Source organism: Solea senegalensis, linkage group LG18 (genome assembly GCF_019176455.1).
Source record: "Solea senegalensis isolate Sse05_10M linkage group LG18, IFAPA_SoseM_1, whole genome shotgun sequence".
Taxonomy (NCBI): domain Eukaryota; kingdom Metazoa; phylum Chordata; class Actinopteri; order Pleuronectiformes; family Soleidae; genus Solea; species Solea senegalensis.
In genome coordinates this window covers 3676899-3698518 of record NC_058041.1, presented here as the reverse complement: position 1 = coordinate 3698518, position 21620 = coordinate 3676899, and the positions used below count along the sequence as shown (strand labels likewise).

The window sequence follows — 21620 nt, the reverse complement described above, 5'->3', positions numbered from 1 at the left end:
CCAAACAGCAAGAAACACACAACGCTGACATTAAACTCACACATGTACTAGTTTTGTACGTCCTATTTTTTGTTTTTTGTGTGCATTTGTACAAATCCAGGGTCAGGAAGTGAGGCGTAGGGTGTCTGCGCTCCACGGCGTTCATGTTGTCCCTATAAAAAAAAGCTTTAAACACATCCATTAAGTCATCTTATAACCAGTTTGACATGGTGGTCTCCAGTGACCAATATTGATCGCTGAAGACAAAGAACACGACACTAATGAAACGTCACACGACTCAAGACACTGGTGCTCGATTTCAGACTCGTCTGTATTGATTTTTTTTGTTTTTTTTTTTTAAATGAATCCAACTATCACTGTGACTCACTGGATCGACACGACAACGACGTGTCCTCAAAACAAGATGCAAAAAAAATAAAAAATCAAATCACCCAACAGGTCGGTCGACACGTGTCGTATATAAATAACACAATCCTAACTCACGTTACAATCCTTTAAAGCAGCGGTGGCGACGACGTCCACGGTGACTCCGCACATTTCAACAGTACCAATAAATAAAAGCGAGGAGAGCTGTCACGCCGAGGTTTTGTCAAAGGAACCCTGCCGTCTGGCTACATGGACAGCACAGCGACGGCGATCACTGAGAGTTTGCGTGGTGTGTGTGTTGTTGTTTTTTTTTTTATGCATATTTGTTGTTAACTGCACTTTGTAGATTCAGGTTTTGAACAGGGCGTCAGCGACCTCACAGCGTCCTCAGGACACACACACACAGTTCACAATCCCACATGAAAAGCCACTGTCATCAAAACTGTACATTCAATAAATTAACAATGCGTCGTCTCTGTGGAACAACCAGTGAAATGACTCTAGATTACATAATTACATTAGATTACAGGGAGAATGCACCATTCACAAGACGGGAATCCAGGGAGGGGGGGAGGGGCCACACAGGGGCCAGGAGGGGGGGGGGATGGTGGTCGGCGAGATAATGTATAGCACAAGGCCGGTAGGTGCAATAGGGATGACATCACCTATTCTTTAGCCTCAGAACACGCACGTGTTTCAGTCACAGAGTCCCTTCAGTGTTTCCAGCATATAGATACGACTGGAGTCCCTCTGTCTCGTCCTTCTTCTTGTTTGTCCTCATCTTCTCAAAGTGTCCATGCGTCCCTCGACCCCCCCCACCCCCGCCTCGTCCCGCCGTGGTCTGCGGCTCTGATCGGACTGGAGACTGGACTGTGTGGGATTTCCCTGCGAGTTCCTGCGGGCGTTCAGGGCTTGTGTTTGAAATGAGCCTCCACTGCGAAGAGAGGAGGTCAATGAGGACACGAGGAGGCAACAACGTTTGCCACTTTATCTCATCGTTCGACAGCCCTTTCAGGCAAGAAAGGGAAGTTTTGTAAACGCTGACACTCTCCCGCACCAAACTCCAAAGAGAAATATCTGTGTTTTTGGGAGCTGTTCGTCTACTGCTGCCTCGTTTGATCATTTTCTGTCGACTAGGGGAAATCGAAACAAGAGGATTTCAAACAGCAAAGTCTGAGAGAACTCTCCTGTCACCACTGACCCCATAAACTGCTTCTTGATCTGTTACATCTGTTCCTCTCTGTGTGACAGATTGTACTTTTTATATTACACTACTTGCACCAGGTCCCATGTTGCACTGATGTCTGTTTTAAACCTTAGAAAACTGAGCATTTAGGACACTTTTTTTTGTCTTATATCCTTTTTTTCAGCACAACCTATTGGCAATCTGATGAAATTATTATATTTTTTTTAATCACACCTGAGTAAAAAAGTACTGCATTTTGATTAAATTTGTGAATTGCACTTTTATGTTTTTGTTTTATGAACAAAAATAATACAAAAACAGTCTATTTCGTGATTTCTGCACAATTATCGCAAAAAAAAAAAGCGATTTAAAAATTATATAGGAAGACACATAAGGGTTGAATAACATTCTCTTGATCCACTCTGTCATAAATCACTCTTCTCTAACTCTTTCCCATTTTATTCTCCTTGTATTTTATTTGTCGGTGCCTTTCTGACACTCAAGGTCACCTTACATACAAATGCAAACCTAAAAATGGAATAGAATCTAATAATAAAAGACAATTTTTACCTGGCAATTAACCTGATCATCAATAACCTCCTGTGTGCTGTGATGCAAAACGGACAATTTCCTCTTTTGACTTTGGTGCAGTGAGTGAGCGTTTTAACACAAACTTAAAGTTTCCTGTTGGAAAAGGCTCGTCTTAGTGTAAAGTAAAGCAGCAAACATCAAAAGCTACAGTCTCAGACTTGAGCACACCTGGAACTAGTCATTAATATCTTTTAAAGCCTATCAGGAAAACACATTTTCTCGTACCAGCATATTCCTGTGGTCTCATTGGTCGATTGATGACGCGCTGAAAAGCCGATATCCATTCCCGTTGCTCGGCCTCCGTCTCGCAGGCGAACAGAAACTTCCTGTCCGGTGTGACGATGGTGATGCCGTGGTTCCAGTGGTAGCCCTGGGTGGACGGGGGCAAGCCGGACAGGACGGTGTAGCTGTTCTCCTTACTGCCGATGAAGACCTCACCGCGGGCGTAAGCGTCCTGGACGAGGGACACAGGGATGAGAGGACGGACCTGCGGACACTTAAGATGTGCAAAAGCAGCTTCCTCTTACCAGTGGGTCTTTAAAATACATGAGTCTCCTGTCGTCCATGGTGAACCACCTCTTTTTAAAACCTTCTGTGTGCTGTGAGTGAGAGCGAGAGGAGAAAACAGTCAATTACAATTTACGTGTTTCTTTTCCACTTCATTGTGATATAAAATTGAGTTTTGTCATTTCGATCCACAGGGTTTTATTAACTGAGGTTATGTCAGTGTAAAGCAACAGATCCAGTGAATTCAATCCACAGCACAAACCTTGGGGCCTGTTTTCTCCATAAATCCTTCCTTCATAAAGTTTCTGGTCAGTTTGGGCACCAACTGAGACACAGGAAAATGACAATGAATAAGAATACACATGAAGTATTAAATAATACTGTACACTTAAATGGCACTTTCTATCAGTGTCAAGGCTTAAATGTGCTTTTATGCTTTTAAATGCAATAATACTACTTGTTATTATACTTCTGTATGTCAATTATTAAGCAATAATGAAATAAAATACTATCGATCATGCAGCTTTTTAATTTAATTTAATTTAATTTAATTTAATTTAATTTAATTTAATTTAATTTAATTTAATTTAATTTATAAAACCAGTTTTCTGATTTCCCAGCTTCTTAAATGTGAATATTTTCTGGTTTTATTGCTCTATTTGACAAAGAAATCATTAAAACTGAAGACTTTTGGTTTGTGGACAAAACAAAACTTCATCATTTCCCGGTTTTTGGAAACACCTATCCTCGTCCTTCCTTTCCTTTTTATTCATCCATCAGGGGGAAATTCAAGTATCCCACAACTCACACTGGATTAACAACACATAAATACATCAAACCATAAAAGTATATAGCAATAAAACCATAAAAGTCTGTCACTGACTTAAAAGCATCAGATAAGGAAGTCACTAAAAATACTAAAAAAGAAGTTGTTCAACATTTTCTGACATTTTATGGACGACACACACGAACAAACAAATCAACTATGAAAGTAATCATTAGTTGCAGCTCTATCTATAGAGTAGGATCAGTGTCAGTGTGTGTGTGTGTGTGTGTGTGTATTCTGTGACTCACCTCCTCGTCACTTGCTCCGGGAAAAGCCACCTGCAGGTAGTGGAACCTGGCTGCTCTGATCGCGTTGAACCAGTCGACCATCTCCTGTAAAGTAAATGAACAAGTGAAAAAATCAATCAATCAATCAATCATCGACCAACCACGGTGTCAGTCCAGGTGAATCATCCAGTGAAGGTGTCGTGAGGAGCCTCTGTGCTGCAGCCCCTGTCGATAAACTCCTGCACAGACGAGAGATTGACGGCGAACCCAGTGAACTCACGACAGTGACGCAGCTCAGCCAGCAGAGGGCGCAGCTCTTTAAGTCTCAAAGGAGACATTTGTTTGTGTGTGTTTAATAAAGCAGGAAACATGTCCAGAGTCTTATAAGGTAGGTCGATGAGTGCACCTTAGCGTCACTGTGGTAGACGAAGATGTTCCTTGTGCTGTTGTCTTTCAGGTAGGTGATCTGCAGGCCGCACGGGTTTCCGATCTTGGCCGGCTGGAAGGTCGCATTCAGGGTCTCGATTTTCATCAGCGCCTTGGGATCTCTGGCCTTGATGGAGGCAGACGTGGACATTAATGGACATTAATGGACGTTAATATCGCGCCACAGTAAACACAGTGTTGTGTTAACAGCAGCTCGTTGCTTACGTCCTGCTTGTTGAAGTACTTCAGCGCTCCCTCCCTTTCCGACAGGATGAACTTTCGGCTGAGGAACTGACCGTTGTCTCGCCCTCGTTTCCATAGAAACCCCTCTCGGTACCCTGGGTAGAGAGACAAGGGGGGAGAAAAATGTACATGGATGGATGAGAAGATTGAATCGAAAACACAGGAATGACGAGGCGTTGTCCCTGAGCTGGTTCACTGATCATTTTTTGAAATCTCACGTAGAAGAAGGGAGAAGAAAATGCAGAACAGTGTGTGAGTGAGAAAACACAGCACAAGGGAGGACAAGAGGGGGTGAGGCAGAGAACGCAGCATGAGACAGCACAAAGAGAGAGATTCTACTGTCTCTGTACCAATGAACATCCTTTCCCCCCTCTTAATGATATGCTGCTCCATTCAGAGTGGCACTAATGCATGTTTTCCTCTCAAATCTGGACCTGATGCTCTTTGGAAATCAACTGACTATTTTACATTCTAGCTATTTAACATTCTGCTGTTATGTAATGATTGGTAACGGTCAAATTAACTACAATCCCTGAAATGAAAATGAATGAAGGTGGGTGTAATAAGAGATAATTTGAGGATGTTTACATAGTTTATGTTTTCACAATATTTTAAGGAGAGCAAAGGGGTGGAAAAATACATTTAAATATTCCGAAACAATCCACGGGAATCTAAGAGAATTGACAGAAAATGTTGAATAAAACGGTTAAGAAAAAAAAAACATGTTTTTCTTGATGATTCGATTATTAATCGATCACTAAATTAATCGTCAACTATTTTGATAACCGATTACGCAAGAGATGGCACATTTCCAGAAACTTTCCATGGGAACTTTATTTTAGGAATTTTGGAAATATTCCAAATTGGAAACTTTCCTAGGGAATTTATGAGAATTAACTGGAATTCTTTGGAATAAAATGCAATGCAATACACAGATATACAGATAATTAGACAGATCAAAATTAGATAAAAATAGATTTCTATAAATGATCTGTGCATGTGATGTAGGAATAGCGATGATATTCAACTCTATTTTCATCAAATCTGAACGTTTTAGCCAAGATTATGCTACAATATACAATTTATATAATTTTGCAAACCTAGTTATGACATTTTTTGATTTAAAAAAATACCCATATAAGTTCAATTTTGGATTTTGTTCATCTGGGAGTTCTGAATGACCTTATTTCATCCATACTGTCTTCATCAATACAACATGGTGTCCATTTAGTAAATAATGGCTCCATTTAGAGTCAAATACAGCGTGTGTTTGAGTGACAACACAGTGAGGCAGCTGGTTCGGGTTTAAAAAAAAACAACAACACGGCGTTGGCAGAAAAACACACGACACACCGCGCTTAAAAAACAGGAGTTCACAAACCAATGGGTGATTTCAGGGTAGATTTACACTCTCGGCCCAAACATTTCTGTAACTTTCCAAAATATCACATCGGCCCTCACGTCCAGCAGAGATTAGCCATCTGTGTGGAGGTGAGAGACGCGCCAAGATTATTATTATTTAAAATGTGCACGGTCATCGTGACGCGTTCACTGTCCCTTCACCTGCATTTCCAGGTTGATGCAACAGTGACAACAAAACAATGAGTCATTCTACACATGCTGAAACACTCAAGAGTCTCTTGAGTGAGTTTCTTGTATGGGGATCTTTTGTGAGGACCAAAAAAACTATAGGGAGTGAGGACAGTTTTGGCAGAGTGAGGACATTTTGACTCGGTCCTCACGTTCTGTCCGTTCTGAAAGGGGCCTTTTTTAAGGGTTAAGGCTTGTTTTTAGGGTTAGATTTGGGTGTTGGTGAAGTTTAGGATAAGGGGCTATGCAGGAAAATGCGTTATGTCTTGGAGTCCTCACTACAAATGCTGTGGCTGTGACATTCTGACGTTAAACATTTACCTACACTAGCATGACCTCATCCATCGGTTGTCTCCCCCAACCTCGCCTCCTTCCCCCCGATCTCTTTTTCCTTCCTCTTTCTGCTTTATCGTTTGCACAAGTGATCAATGTCGACACTGGCTGCTTTTTGAGGTTACTGTACATACACACACACACACACATAGCTTGGACACACTTACTGTATGCAGATGCACAATGAGAAGTGTGTGTGCGTGTGTGTGTGTGTGTGTGTGTGTGTACTTCATTTATACTGCATCTTTGTGAGGTCTAAAACATGTAAAAGCCTATCTTGGTGGGGATTTTTCAGGGTTAGAATTAGGTTAAGGTTAATGTGTCCTCACTAATATATAAAAACAAGTTTGTGTGTGTGTGTCCACTGTAACCATAAACGGGTGAGGTCACTGTGATCCAGTCAGAATATCCTCATCTTCAACAAGATGTGAAATGTATACTGAAGACACACACACACACACACACACACACACACACACACACTTAAATAGCACTTTCTGTCAGTGTCGAGGCTTAAAACCTGCTTTTATGCCCTTAAATGCAAATGCATAACCACTTATGAGATGACAGATGAAAATTAATGTTTCAGGGTAATTGAATTCCTGTTACTGGCATCAGCCAGTGACACGCTGGCTGGTGCGATGAGTTTTCAAGGTTCCACTAATGGAAGGGTGGAAACCGCACATGTCTGCCGCGACAATAAAACACTTTTTGCTCTACGCTGGACAGAAAAACTCCAGTGGGCCGTGAATCCACGCACATCTGTGGTCCATCTGTAAACTGCTAACAGGCCGTCCATCATACGTGCTATAAACAGAAACGTGTGCAGGACGAGGAAGTGATGTAAGAGGACACCGGGGTCACGACAAGGTAACACCATCACAATATTCACAACATGAATATGAATAACAGACTGAAATGAAAACAGAACAGTGCTTTCACGATGGTTTGAGTTTAAATGCTTTAGTTTTTAGTGATAAAATGAGACGAGGCACAAAGTGTTTTGATTTTTGTCTTTTAGATGAATAAATATGGATGCTGTCTTTTCATCTATCGAATGCAGGGGTCTCAAACTCAAATGACCTGGGGGCCACTCAGTGTCTTGTCTGGTTACAAGGGGCCAGTGACGGGGAAAAAAAGTCCAACTTTTTGAGACTGACTCGAGGAACAAGGAAACAAATCTAGATAAAAGCCTACCTGTTCTGAATGACAATAATATAATATCAGCGTGTTCAGGGCTGGAGTCACCTGTGGGGATGGAATACAACTGTCCTCACAAGGAGAATAAAACAAGTTTGCACAAACCTGCAGAGTAAGGCTCCTGTTTCTCGATGAACTCAAACTCGTTCCTTTCATACTTGGCTCTGATCCACTGCTCTCTCAACAGCCTGGAGACAAGACAGAAAACACACACACACAAACTTACATGTCAGATACACACCAGACAACTGCACCTGTCCACGCGCATGCACACAAACCTCGGTAAGTTTAATAAAACACTCTTTTTATGACACAGAAAAGCAATAAAATGTAAATAACAGGTCATAAAGCAGATATAACACGTCCTCGCTGATGATTGTTACCCAACCTTAAACGCAATGAAACAGCACTTGCAGATCTCTGCCTTCGCTTCACACACTTTTCTGCATATAAACACAAATCTCAGTGTGAGGAAACAAATGGCCACACTCAGCACATCACCATGCCAACAGCCTGTCTCACTGTTTCCTCCTCGATCCCTTCCAACCTTTCCATTCTCCCCGCAGGCTCCACACCTCTTTCATCCTTTTCGCTCACTACTCTTCTCGTTTATTGGCTTCGCTTATAAATAAATCAGTTGTTCTTTCCACATAAAAAGACAGTAAAACGTTTAAATTTGAGCAGATCAGTTCTTTCCAAAGACACTTTTGAGGAACTCTGGATCTTAAACACTGAGCTCTGGGTCTCGGGGGGGACAGTGAGAGGGGGACAACATTCTGGCATCATGGTGTAGCCACAGACACAGGGAGAGATACCGTTACTGTTTATTAGGTCTGCAACTGTTCTTTTCATAATCAATTAATGTTACTTAATATTACTCGATTAAATGTCAGAAAATGATGATGTTTTCAAATGTCTTGTTTTGTCTGTCAGTCTAAATGGTTTCTTTGACATATGAAGCAAAGAAATGAGAAAATATTCACTTTTAAGAAGCTGAAACAAATCTGTTTGAATTTGTTTGAATTATAAAAACCAATTCAGCAGTAAAACAACAATTAATCAATTATTAACCGACTACTAAATTAATCACTAACTAATTTTGCAGTCGATTAATAATTGATTGATTGTTATTTCACTGCTGACACCAGACTATCTGGAATTACCATTACAGATATCCATTCTTACTAGTCAAAACGACAGGTTCAGATATGTGTAATTCGGTTATGACTCGTCACAATTCAATGTCAAGATATCTACAACAGCTTTCTGAAACTTCATTCAAATTTTCTTAAAAAGCACAACATAAAGTGAGGGTAATTTAATTGTAACTAGTCATAACCATGCTGTAGATATCTACTACAAGAATTAGACATATCTATAATGACATTGCAGATATAGGTAGTGAATATCCTGTCTATTGGTTAAAAGCTGCTTAGTCAGCTAGCTCCTGTTAGCAATGTAGCAACCAGAAAAGATACACGCATAACCAGTCCTGCTTTTTAGAAACAGAAACGGTGTTTTAAAAAAAAAGAAAAAAGTAAATTTATAAAACATGCTTGACATTTTGCTAAATTATACTTATACACAGACACATAATGTACAAATGTGTAAGCAGCCAGTTAGCTAGCTAGCTAGCGCTCGTTAGCAAAATAGCAACCAGCTATATATACACGCACACAGAACAAACCACTCCTTGTCCTTGTTATTTACAGAACAAAAGTCAAAATATAAAGTGAACGTAGAAAAACACGTTTGGTATTTTGTTAATTAAAGGTTATAGTACACACTGACACACACCGTGACATTTCAGTCCTGCTGGTATCACAATACAAGTGACGAGGATTGTTAGTCTGTTTGACATTGGTAGCAATGTAAGGTAAGTAAGGATTTTCTCCTTCACAACTGTGTTGTTGAAGAACGCAGGGTTGCACTCACAGTATTTGTGTTTTGAGAGTGGCAAACGCAAGAGTACTTACTTGCAATCACTGTGTGTTGGTCTGTAGTAGAAAGCAGGAACCTTCTGCTCATATTTGGCCTTGGCTGCATTGTTTCCCATAGCAGCCATTAACTGAAAGAGGAGACAAGACAACAACGTGGTAATCTATACACTGTTCATTGTCAAATGTACAATCTGCCGTTGTCTCTTGCTGAAATCCAGATGCTCAGCAGTGAATGGGAAGCCAGATAACTTTTTACATGAAAAAAATAATAATACAGTTGCAGTATTTTTACTAAAGAAATATAGTTAAAATATATACGCATTAAATTAAAACAGTCAAAATAACCACAGCAATGACATTTCAAGGAAAAATCCTTAAAATGTATTATAAATAAAAAAGTTATAAACTGATGGATGATATATTTACTTATAACACTGTGCTTCATCTGATGCTAATCCCTGAACCCAACTGAGCAGGTTGAACTGCTCAGTGGGCCTCAATCATCCTCTCAGTCCCTGGAATGGATATGCTGCTTTGTGGGGTTTTACGCTGTGAAGGTCAAATTGCAGCAAACCAAAACACAAAAACTGAAAATGTGACACCTCTGTCACCAAAATACAGTACGATGCACCCGACACCTCGGACGTGAACATTATATTATTATCATCACAGCAAAAGATCGGGGACTGTTTCTGAGCCATGGAGAGTGACCTAGAAAATGGCTAAATAAAAATTGGGGATTACGATTTCCTCATGATTTACATCGGCACCTCCTGCCGCAAAGTCCTCTTTGTCCTCCAGAGGTGGTGTTTCAGGGGCTGACATGATACTTTTCAAAGGACAACTTCACACCTCATAGACTTTAACCAACTCTACCTAATGAAAAAATATGCACTTCTGTGTTTTACACATTTTCCTGCTGACGTATTTCTGAAAGTTGTTTTGTTTTTACACCCAAGAGAAAAGTAAAAACAGTCTTGCTAATGGAATTATACATTATTGATTTCTAGGGAGGAAATGCTCTCCTTGCAAAGGGAGGTCGGAGGTCAGGGTCAGGTGAAGGTGAGGTTGAAATATTGATAATCTATTGTTCACAATAACTGATTTATATCAGTTTCCGTAAACATTAACTGTAGAGCAGCTTCCTTTATTCTGCTGAAGTGAACTTCCTCCGATGCCCTGAACGTGTAACTTCACCTCGTTCATCTCTAAAAGTCATATCCCTTTGTCCCTTTGTCAAAGTACGGCTTTCTAAATTGTTTTGTCTCCTAGTTTGTCTTCTTGACAGGGCCACAGTTGTTACCTCCTCTTCCAGAAAGATAGCTTTTAGTGAGTGAGGGCATTTTTATGAATTTTTATTTACCAGAGGGGACTGCAGAAACATCAGATTTAAGCCACCTGACAAACAGCAGATCTAATGAAATCGACATCAGCTCAAGTATACGATATTTTAAGAACATGTTTGTCGCTTCATCGCACCATGCAGCTTTTTAAAACCGGAAAAATGACGTTTAAAAACTAGTTTACTCTCTCACACCAAAGTCCATAGAGAAAATCAGCATTTTTAGTTTGCAGGCACACAGTTAGTTTGCGCTACTTAGGTCAAAGAAGAAGAAGGATGTCAAACACCAGAATCACTTAATAACACATTTGACACATTTGTGCTGTGATGTACAATCACTGATTTTCTCCATGGTGTTTGGTGCTAACCTTCTAATTTCCAGTCAAACGGTGTCTAACTGGGGGGATAAATTGGCTAACATATTCTAAATATGGCGTACACATATTCATATTCACTTGGGTGTCTGCAATAATGCTGTATGTTTGCCATTACTGCCTTACCTCCACCTCGCCAGCATCCCACGTGTCCTGGACAGACTTTACTCGGGTGATGTGGGGGATGCTCCGGTGAAGGAGCGAGCAGGCCTGGCAAACAAACACGCCCAAAGTCAGCGATGCCCAGTCTGGCTCTGCAGGAGGAAGAGAAGCGGGGGGAGGACAGAAGATGAGAGGACATAAAAGTGGGCAAAGCAGTAAAGAGACAGAGGAGAGATAAAAGATGGGATGAGAGAAAGGTGTTGACATAAAAGACAGAAGAGCAGCTCCAGGTTCAGGCTATAAATTCTGAAAGTGCTGATGCCGCTGCTGCCACAGGGTAATAAGGGCCAAGTAAATCAAGCAAATATTACAAGGGTTTCTGTTTGAGTGTGTCCACACTGATGAAGACGGTGAGCAGAGCAGCTAAATATAATTTGAAGAAAGTCCCGTTCAGCTTAGTGACAGGAAACAGAAGATAGTTATTAGGCTAGTTACATCACCAGACTCCTAAGTGCACTGTGCACACAAACTGCATGATCACTCACATTTGTATGCAAATGTATTAATTTATGCTTTGAAAGGAAGTTAGAATGACTAATGCGGCGGTTTCATGCCTCTGCTGACCAACAGTTTTAGTCTACAAATCTTTCCTAGACTCATGTTGACTCAGAAGAAATGTTAAAGAGGACAAGCCACGTTTATCTTTGACCACTGGCCACCCAAATCTAAGCACGTGCTCTGTTAAGTGGACATTTGTGCCAAATGTGAAACTGTTCTCAGAGAAACTACCAAAGGCACCTTTCTACCTCTGGAACTATATCATGGACTGGTGACCTTACTAGGAACTGTGTGCTTTTTCACTGGTCCACAAGCCCACAGGAAAAAAAATCAACATTTTTTTTTAGTTTTCAGGGACATCCATCTGTGCTACCTCTACTCAACCTCCAACACCTCCTCACGCTTCTACCCCCTACTGATCCTACAGTATGTCGGGCTCTGTGTCACCTCCATCTATTCTTTCTCCAACCTCAAGAGAACAAAGACACACAAGAATAGTATGTTTTTTGCCCTCTTCTCTCCACTGCAGCCCTTATATGAGTCTCTCGGGTCTTCCACACACTCATGGCTGTACTGCAGCTCCCTGTGGGTCTGCTGCTTGTGTGACAAATGGAACGGAGTGAGACAATTAATTGTTAAGCCCTCCTGGATATGGCACTTTATCATGAACGGATCAAACGGATTCTCTCTTTTCTTTTCTTTCTCACATACAAACGACCATTGTGACACCCAAACATACAACCAGCCACTTAGCGGTGAGGTCATCGCTGTATGACTCAGGCTTTACTGAGAGACGGTACTCATGGAGATTACAGTGGCCTCACACTAGCCACACACACACACACAGGTTTGCACAGCTATTCTTCTGGACACGCGGCATTGGCTTCCATTCATTTGGACACCCTCAACAAAACGTTATATCTCACCTAAATCATAGCCATAACCAGGTTTTGGTCCTAATTGAACTGCTCGTTCAGTGTTTACGCCAGAAAAAAGAGTAGTAAAGAGTACCTCACGGTATGATACGATACGCGATACATGGTCCACAATACCAATAATATCACGATACAACAATTGATTTGTCATAAGACAATCATATAGCAATACATCGCGATATCGGTCTTATTAAAGAAAGCGAAACGTTAACATGAAACATGCAGGATTTCTTCACAACATAGAGAGCAAAGTGCATAAAATCTAAGTATTGAACATGGATGGAGCATCTCTTAACGTAGCTTTCTCCACCCGCTGTAAACTCCCTCTTCTTCGGCCAGGTAACTCCGCCCAAGTTTCCCTCATTCGTTTGCACAGCGCCACCGTCAGGAGACCTGAAGTAGCAGCGCCTGAGAGAAAAACTGGGAGGGACTATTTACTTTGTTTCATTGTCTAAAATATCGATATTTGCCCTAGTATAATGATTATTGTATTGCATGAGGAAGGACGACAATACATCACCACATCGATATTTGGACCCATCCCACTTCAAAATGCACTGCATTTTGCACTGCATTAGATGGAATTTACGGTGAATAACAGTTGCACAGTCATGGAGAACAGGAGATGGAAAACTCCCAACGTGCTGTGACTGCTGTTTGTTCGTCTCCAGGGAATTGTTTAGGGGAAAAAGTGCGGTTATGGGGCTTGTTGTTGGGCGACGACACAACAACAGCGCTGTTGATTCAAACACACATGGCCGAAGAAAGCACTGCCTGTGGCTCTGCTGCGAGCCAGATGCAGGACAAATGAGGGACAGGGGGGCTTTCGTACAAAAGCAGCCCCTATGCCTGCCTGCAGAGTTCATTTGTATGTCTGGACATAGACACACATCAGCATCAATCTGTCAGTGGCCGTGTCACGGTGGAGGGTAATGACTAAACAGTGAGGTTGCGGACGCTCTCATGTCTCAGGCAAAGCCATCAGGGAGCAGCATAGTTTTATTTCTAGAGCAGCAGTCACACTTTTCTCAAAAGCTTGGCCCCATTTCTCTAAAATATTGTGAATATTTTTCTTAGCTGATGTGAAGCTCACACATTTTGTTACTTCTGTCCCATCCACTTGTTCAGACTGTCGCCTGTAGTGGTGTAATCACATGATCCAGCTTTTACAATATTTTCCATAGACTGGACATAAAAAAATGTCTTTGTCTCCTGATCTGCAAAACCTGTATTCTACTGAATGCCCATCAGGGGGCGACTACAATGATCTTTATGTAAAACTATAAGAAAATTAGCCTTGTTTGTACTTAATTTATAATGTTAGTACACAATTTCCTGCAGAGTTTACAGTCCTTGTCATCAGTTTCAGGTCTTCTTCAATCCAGCATGTACAGCAGTCCATTTGTTAATTATGGTCATTAACCCCCCATTGAATCTTGAGTTTTCACACCTTGAGTTTAGGTGTGAAAACGGCCAGAGTGAAAGGAAACAACTGCAGTTGCAGCAGGAAACGCATTCATTAAAAAATAGTCAGGAAAGCCACGAGTGAGCTGCAAAAACCTCGTGTCTCATCAGAGTTCCAGCTGTCTTCTGCTGTTTGACAAACACCTTCAGAGTGCTGAGGCTTCGCTCTGGAGGGAATTACTCGTTGGCGTGTCCTCAGCGAAGGGCAGAGCCACAACGCTGCTGAGCTACAGAGAAACCCCACTATATAAGCTCTGTGGTCTCATGTGAGTGCACCAGCAGAGAGGAGATAGAGTGAGAAAAGAGCAAAGGTATAGAAGGCCAGAGTAAGAATGATGAAGCAGGAAAAGAGTGCACACGCTGTGAAGTCACTCTGTGTGCTCGCGAGGGTTTCTGTCCAGTTAATGGATGTGGTATCTGTGATGGGAAGATAAACAGGGCGAGGGAGGACGACCAGGTCACCGCTGATGATGTGATAAACTGTTGTTACCGACAGGTTCATGGACAGAGAAAGGGTTTCATATGATGTAATGTACCAGGAGGAGTCTGAGTATACGTGCGTCCAGTGTGTCCAATTTCCAGGGGTAAAAATGTAAACAACAAAGTGATGTTTGTGGCATAAAATCCACAGCTCTTGCTCTGTGTTGAAAGCCTGTCCCTGTTCACCTGTAGCCTCTAAAGGTTCATTAAACACAACACAAAATCCAAAAATTAAAGCTACTTTACAATTTCTGTGCATGTGAAAAGTAGTACAATGTGTTTAGATACACTTTTACACTTTTAACAGAATGCTAATGGTAATATTTTAAACTGAGAAAGGCGATGATTATAACTGAAGCAATATCAAGACATTTTAATCATGATAATAATCATAACTTTGATTTCTAAAATGCCTTTAACGAAACCCAAGGTCACTGTACAAGGTCATTTTGGTGCATTTACAGAGCAGCAAGTCTGACTCCAGTCCAATTTCAATCCAACTCCAGTCCAACTATGCGTATACATGCAGGAGTAATCGCACTATGAATTGCATTATCCAGGTATGTCAGTCCGACTAATGTTAGTCGGAATAATGTGTTTACATGACATTAAGAAAACAATAATTAACAATAATTTCAGTCTGACATCAATGGTAGAGCACCTGAAGAAAACCCTGCAAATGTGAAGCGAAAGACAAATATCCCTCATCAGTCTACTCAGTCTTCTTCTCTCATCCTCCTGAGTAACTTTGTCTCACAATCAGTCATGTTGTTTGTTTTCTTTTGCTGCGTTGAGGTGATTTGTGGCTACTTTGTGCAGTAATGAAACCTATTCCTTTTCCCGGTAAAAAAAAGCCAGTGAGATAAGAGCCTGCCGTGTCTCGGGCTGGAGCCGCCGTGCCAGCATCCATAATTCATACCACGACCATTATGAGATATGAATTATGAGCCTGGGAATTCCTGATTCGGGAGCAGGTGGGTAGGGAGATGGTGAGCGTGAAATGAGCGTGAAAACAAACATGGAATCCAAATGGAGCTACAATGGTACAGCTGCCGCCATGCTGTTTGTAGTGCCTTGCTCAAGGGGGAAGCCACTTGTTGAGTAATAAAAAAAAAATAAAAAAACAGGAAACAGTGAAGCATTTGGGATCTGAATCAGTCACCGGGCAAAAACCTGCCTCTTGTCACCCTGCAAGGCAGGAGTATCACATGATATCCCAGATGTACATTTCACAGCTGCATAACCCTGAACATCTGTCCATCCAATCACTGCACATGTGTAAACAACAGTGCTAACATTGATACCACGGTATAACAACAAAGCTGGAGTGTGTAACTTGTTTGTCTCTGTGTACATTAATTATATGCTGCATCCTTCTTCAACAACCAATACTATCAGCCCCGACTGAGGGAGCGTTTGTGTGTATACAGCAGCAGCACAGGCACAGGCGGGGCCAGAAACATTTACCCGGGTCAAACTGCTGAAGGTCAAAGTCTTTCGAGCGGACAAAACAGTCTTGACAAATCACTTCCTGTGTGCAGTGTGGGAATGTCATTGGGCGACACGTGATTAAAGATCAAGTTACAAATACTACTGAGCAGACACTGGGTCCAAATGATGTCAATTAAGTGCAAGATGGCAGCGGGCTTCACTGTTGTACAGCAGGAAGTGGAGACGTCCTCCATCTTTAAATACAGTCTGTGCTCCAAACAAAGCAGCAGGGTTCCTGAGACGATCCGTACACGCGGGCTAATGATGATGACAAATCTGGTGCTTATTTGCAGCACACTGGGCACAGATCTGTGAGGGCTCAGTGTACCGTCACATAGGGAAAGAAATAACCCCACTCCGGCTTGTTTCTATGTCTTTAACTCAATCATTATCATCCTGGGTGGCATTCAGCCCAGCACACAGTTTAAATAGTTTAAATGGGGAACGTGTTGGGATGGAACTTTGTAATTATAATGGTTAATTCCCTGTAAATAAAACGCCACAGAAACAATGTGAAATGTCGACTGTGTGAGCACTGATCCACCACCGTGGACAGCATTCAAATGCTTCCTGTTTTTAAAATGCAGAAAGCAAAAGGAGGAGGAGGAGAACAGCCTGTGAGACATGTGGCCAAATTAAATAGGACAAATTGATGCCGGTGTACTTTCGGCACCATTTACAACGCCAACACTGATTGACCTGGCTGGAGAGATGAGCAATGTGGGCACGGTCATTTTCTGAGGCATTGTTTTCTTGAAGCACAGTGGATCGATGTAGATCAGTTTAGAGACATAATACAAATATGGGGTTGTCCAGGTTTATCCAGATCAGTTTTCAAAGTCTGGATGATAAAAAATAAACTTGAAATGAGATATTTTTCCAAAAATCTCATATCAGATTTCTATAGCTGCGTCTCAGTCTGAATGTCGCGGCTGCACAAATTGGATTTCAAATGGTCTCGTGAGTCATAACAGTCGTTATGTCTCACACAAATCCTACACAACACTGCAGACAGTCTGCCTGCCGGAAAAAAAATCTGATTTGCCTCCAGTCTGACCATATTGCCTTAGTTTAGAGAGTAGCTAATGCTAAAGATAGCACAGCAATGGCATTTGCATGGTTTGGCATGTTAACAATCTATTTGCTAATTAGCTCTAAATGAACAGCTGAGATGGATGAGGATACGTTCAGATATTCAGATGCTTACATTTTAAAACTAAAGTCATGGGCTCTGTGGTTGTCTGTCAGAAGCTTTACCAATTTTCACACCAATTCATCCCAACAGTCCCAATAAATGTTGAGAAGTTTCATTTTGGTAAGTCAAGCTACGGTTGTAGCTGTTTAACTGGGCGACTGTTGTTGTCCGCCTCTGCTACACTTGGGGGCAATACACTCCCTTTGGGCTTATTAGTATTTGGACTTCTCTGGTTGACCTGCAGTATGTCTTCACAATCTAAGACAACTTTCGCTGGCATGAGTTCCATTCCATGTCTTCTGATCATCCATGTACTTTAAAATAATCACAAACAGAGTCTCCTCAGCAGTCCAAATAAATGCTGAGTTTCCATCATGGTATGGTTCGTTTTGGTATGGTTAAGCTCTGGGTCAAGCATGCATTTTGACTGAGAACAGTGTGTCTGTGGGCTGTGCCACATGGCTGTGTCAGCGAGATACACCGGTGCGATGACAACGTATGACGACATTGACCACGACACAACAAACAACAATGGAGGATATCCAGCAGCTCTTTTTCTTCCTGCTCGGTTTCGGCAAGCTTTGTATGAGAACAGACTGAAAAGAAAGATCGCCCAATCAGCTGACTGTCGTGGTAGAAGCCAATCTAGCTCCACGTTGGCCTTACCATACATTTACCATACATTACCATACAAGGGAAGGGTGCCAAAGAATGGAATGGCACGAGCTGGTAATGTTGGTACGACTTCTGATGGAAATGCACTGTACTGAATCAAACCTTGATGGAAACGCTGCAATCGTGTAGCAGCCTGGACTTTGCAATGGCTTTCTCTGCAGTCTTCTCCTTCTTCCGTGTACCGGCTTCTTCTGTTATTTGCTGGTCAAAGCTTGGGGGTCCGGAGCTCGGTAGCATAAAAAGCGCACCTTGGACTGAATGTATGCATGCAGTAGTAATTGGACTCCAAGCTGTATTTGGGTATGATAGTCCGACTTGGAGGGATTCAGCAATCCCTCCATCCATCTTCTACTGCTTTATCCTCTACCTGAGGGTGAAAGGCAGGGTACACCCTGGACAGGTAACCAGTCCATCACAGGGCCACATAGAGACAAACAACCATCCATTCTCACACTCACATATGGTCAATTTAGAGTGTCCAATTTGCCTAGTTCCTTTTCAGTCAGGCTAACATGCGTATATATAATTAAAAGTCCAGTTTTAAGTCAGACCAACACAAGAACACAAGTTTTTCCTCATGTCATGTAAATGGAGTTGATGGTAAGGCGTTATTTAAGGGAATGCGGACAGAATGTGAGTCTGTGGTGAAGCTGCAACACTAAAGGGAGACACTTCTCAACAAGATAACACAACCTCTGTAAAGTGTTCACATCTCAGACAACGCTATCTGTTTTCATGAAACACTCTGCTGGCTCCAAACACTGCTCCTCCACAGCCAGTCTTCACAGGAGCAGTAACCAGGGCCAAGGAACAGGCCTCCTGGCCAGGCTCAGGTCCAAGCACTGGGCGTGCAGCCTGTACTGGAGCCTGCATGGCCACTCACTGGTTTACTGCTCTTTCAGTGAGGGGGAGAAAGGGTAGCAAAAGAGAGAAAGAAGGAATACAAGGGATAAACGAGGGGATTGGATGAGGATGGGGAGATAAGGAAAAGGAAAGAAGATGGCTATGGTAAAACTGTCTCTGTAAAGTGTAACAGCCTAAAATAAGCCAAAAATAAACCCGGACAGTCACAGTCGCAGTTCACAATCGTTAACTCACAATTTTAACTCATCACAAAAGTGATCGTCACTCATGGATGTAGTTTCAACAGGTAACGCTATGGTGCAAGACAGATTTAGGCTGCATTCACACCAGCCCTTCTTCATCGATCACTAGGTCATTTGCTCGGAAAGTCGAACTCTGGTCTCGGTTGGTTTCAATCGAACCAAATGCAGGAAGCGGCCTACAACGCGTCGGTTCGTTTCACTAAAGTGTAGTGTGAAAGCAAACGGACCAGCTGACTGTCGCAACCCTAATCGTACCGAGTCTAACGGACTACTACTACAGGTGAGAAAACGACCTTAAACAAAACACAACGTAACACTGATTTAACTAGGTCAAATCAACGACCTCAGTGTTGTGGGAAGTTCTTGGAGACAATAGAGATTCTGCACCAGAACTTCAATATTTAGCATGACTCGGCTGGGCTCGACTCAGTTTGGTATCGGGCACGTCATTTTCCATGACTGTGGAACCTCCTCAGCTTGGGCGGGGTCGTCATAACACGGCTGCATAAAACAGCTGTTTTATACGCGACCACAAACTAGTGACGAGCAAAGCAGTTGCTTTCAGAGTAACTGAATCATTAGAATCAGCCAATTAAAAGAGATGAGTTCAGTACTTCCTGCACGACCGGAGTCACCATGACAGTCACTGAACTGAAATACGGCTGAACGGGTTGTGATTCAGCTCACGATCGCCGGTTATCGGCGGTGCTGTCGCTAAATACACCAGACTTCTCTGTTAAATATTGAGATTTTCGACATTTGCTTGCTAAATGTTGGAGATTTACGCATGTTTCCAGTTTTTTTTAAGTCTTTATAACTGATCTACAGTTCGGCATTGTTCGGTTTAATCTTGTGTCGGACGTCGCGCTCACGACTCTTCCAGTGACGACACTCTCTGACCAATCAGTCGCATTTTAGTATCGGCTCAGCTCGCTTGGAACCTTGCCAGAGCAGGTACTAAAAAAAGCACCAGGTAACAGGTACTAGCACTAATGTGCTCTTAATTTACACATTTATTTAAATTATAGAAGTGCAGTGAAGACAGAGAATGCAGATTACAGAGACAGACTGAATCCTTCAACAACTGTATGTTAAAGTTAAGCAAATATGCAAATGTCTGGTGTTTATAGATGTTGTTAAATGTTTTATTTATCTATCTATCTACTTTGTGTACCATTTTATATTTAACTGTTATAATCAGCCGATAAAAATCAGCATCGACCGGCTGACCCGATTTCTATGAAATCTGCATCGGCCATGGAAAAACCACATATCACAGACAGACAGTCACTGTGGATGTCTTTGTGTTTCCTCCTCACACAGACATTGTTTTATGTGTTTATGGCTCAGACTCCAGTCCAGAGTCCAGTCTGTTTCCATTAGGCCGCAGTTCACCTACAGGGACAGCCTGTTTCCAGGTGGATGTCGTGTCATCACATCTGGACCAGATTCACCTCAGACCTGTTGGGGTTTGGCAGACTCGAATTCCCACCTTGTGCCCATGAGCATGCATGAATACTACTACAGTAACAGCAGCAGGAAACATGCACTGTGTCCACCACCAGAACCACCAGAGCTGAGAGCTGGAACATCCCGCTGCTTACCTGGATTGCCGCAGTCAGCGCACGACTCGTTCCCGGGTCTCACCAGCACGTCCTGCAGGAGCCGGTTGTCTCCCTCCGGTTCCTGCGCCATGGTGAGTTTATCCGTCCAGCCTCACCGCGGTGTGAACAAGGAGAAGAAGAAGAAGAAGAAGAAGACTGTGCAGGAACATCCGCTGAACATCCACAAGACCAGACCAGACACAGGGGAGGAGAGACTACCTGCCTCTTCCACACTGAACTGAGGCTGTATGTGGGTGTGTGTGTGTGTGTGAGAGAGAGAGAGAGAGGGAGAGAGGGAGAGAGAGAGGGAGAGAGAGAGAGAAAGAGAGAGAGCACTTTTACACTGACTGCATAATAATCAAGATGTTTCCACCTCTCCTCCCTATCTCTCTCTTACTCTTTCTCTCTCTACTATTTTTTTAAAAGAAAGTGTGACATCTAGTGGTGGATTCACTAAACAACACCTCCACGCCCAGAACTGCAAGGGAAAATAAGCCTTGTTAATCTTTGTTTGTTATTTTAAGTTATATAATTCCCTTTCTCTCTCTCATATATGCTCCGGTAAGCTCATTTATAAATTGCCTAATTTACAGTTGTTGTTTTTTTCTAATGTACAATTAATTATTATTATTTATTTACCTTACATGAATCCCCCTAAATTCTCCTTGTTTATATTGTTCTAATGTACTCAACCTTCATCTGTATCTTGATCTTCATCGTTCACGCCCCCCTAAAAAAAGAAAACAAAAATGACCAATAGTATCTAATATGATTTTGTCTCATGAAAAGGTTCATATTTCATAACTACTACTAAAAGATGCTTTTGTATTTAATACACGTATATAGTAATACAATTAAA

At 42.0% G+C, this 21620-nt stretch overlaps 1 protein-coding gene across 3 annotated transcripts; it reads right to left on the bottom strand.

Moving 5' to 3' along the window:
• Positions 1-286: 286 nt before the first annotated feature.
• LOC122759326 (arf-GAP with dual PH domain-containing protein 1-like) lies at positions 287-21048 on the bottom strand. 3 transcript variants are annotated; one of them, XM_044014111.1, is made up of 11 exons: positions 20762-21048; positions 11278-11405; positions 9472-9563; positions 7601-7683; positions 4355-4467; positions 4110-4256; positions 3725-3808; positions 2913-2975; positions 2671-2742; positions 2369-2597; positions 287-1300 (listed from the first exon to the last, which is right to left on the bottom strand). In XM_044014111.1, the coding sequence occupies exons 1-11, from the start codon at positions 20850-20852 to the stop codon at positions 1272-1274; spliced, it is 1131 nt and encodes a 376-aa protein (XP_043870046.1). In that variant the 5' UTR covers positions 20853-21048; the 3' UTR covers positions 287-1271. The 3 variants fall into 3 exon arrangements, with proteins under 3 accessions (XP_043870046.1, XP_043870047.1, XP_043870045.1); XM_044014112.1 differs by lacking the exon at positions 11278-11405 and having other exon boundaries at positions 20762-20812; XM_044014110.1 differs by lacking the exon at positions 20762-21048 and having other exon boundaries at positions 11278-12628.
• Positions 21049-21620: the final 572 nt, after the last annotated feature.

Coding starts and splice junctions, on each gene's coding strand:
- LOC122759326 (XM_044014110.1), bottom strand. CDS start 11,520: ATGTCAACACCTTTCTCTCATCCCATCTTTTATCTCTCCTCTGTCTCT. Junction 4,468..7,600: donor ACAGGAGCCTTACTCTGCAG/GTTTGTGCAAAC, acceptor CTCTCTACCCAG/GGTACCGAGAGGGGTTTCTA. Junction 1,301..2,368: donor GAGACCACAGGAATATGCTG/GTACGAGAAAAT, acceptor CTCTCTTCGCAG/TGGAGGCTCATTTCAAACAC.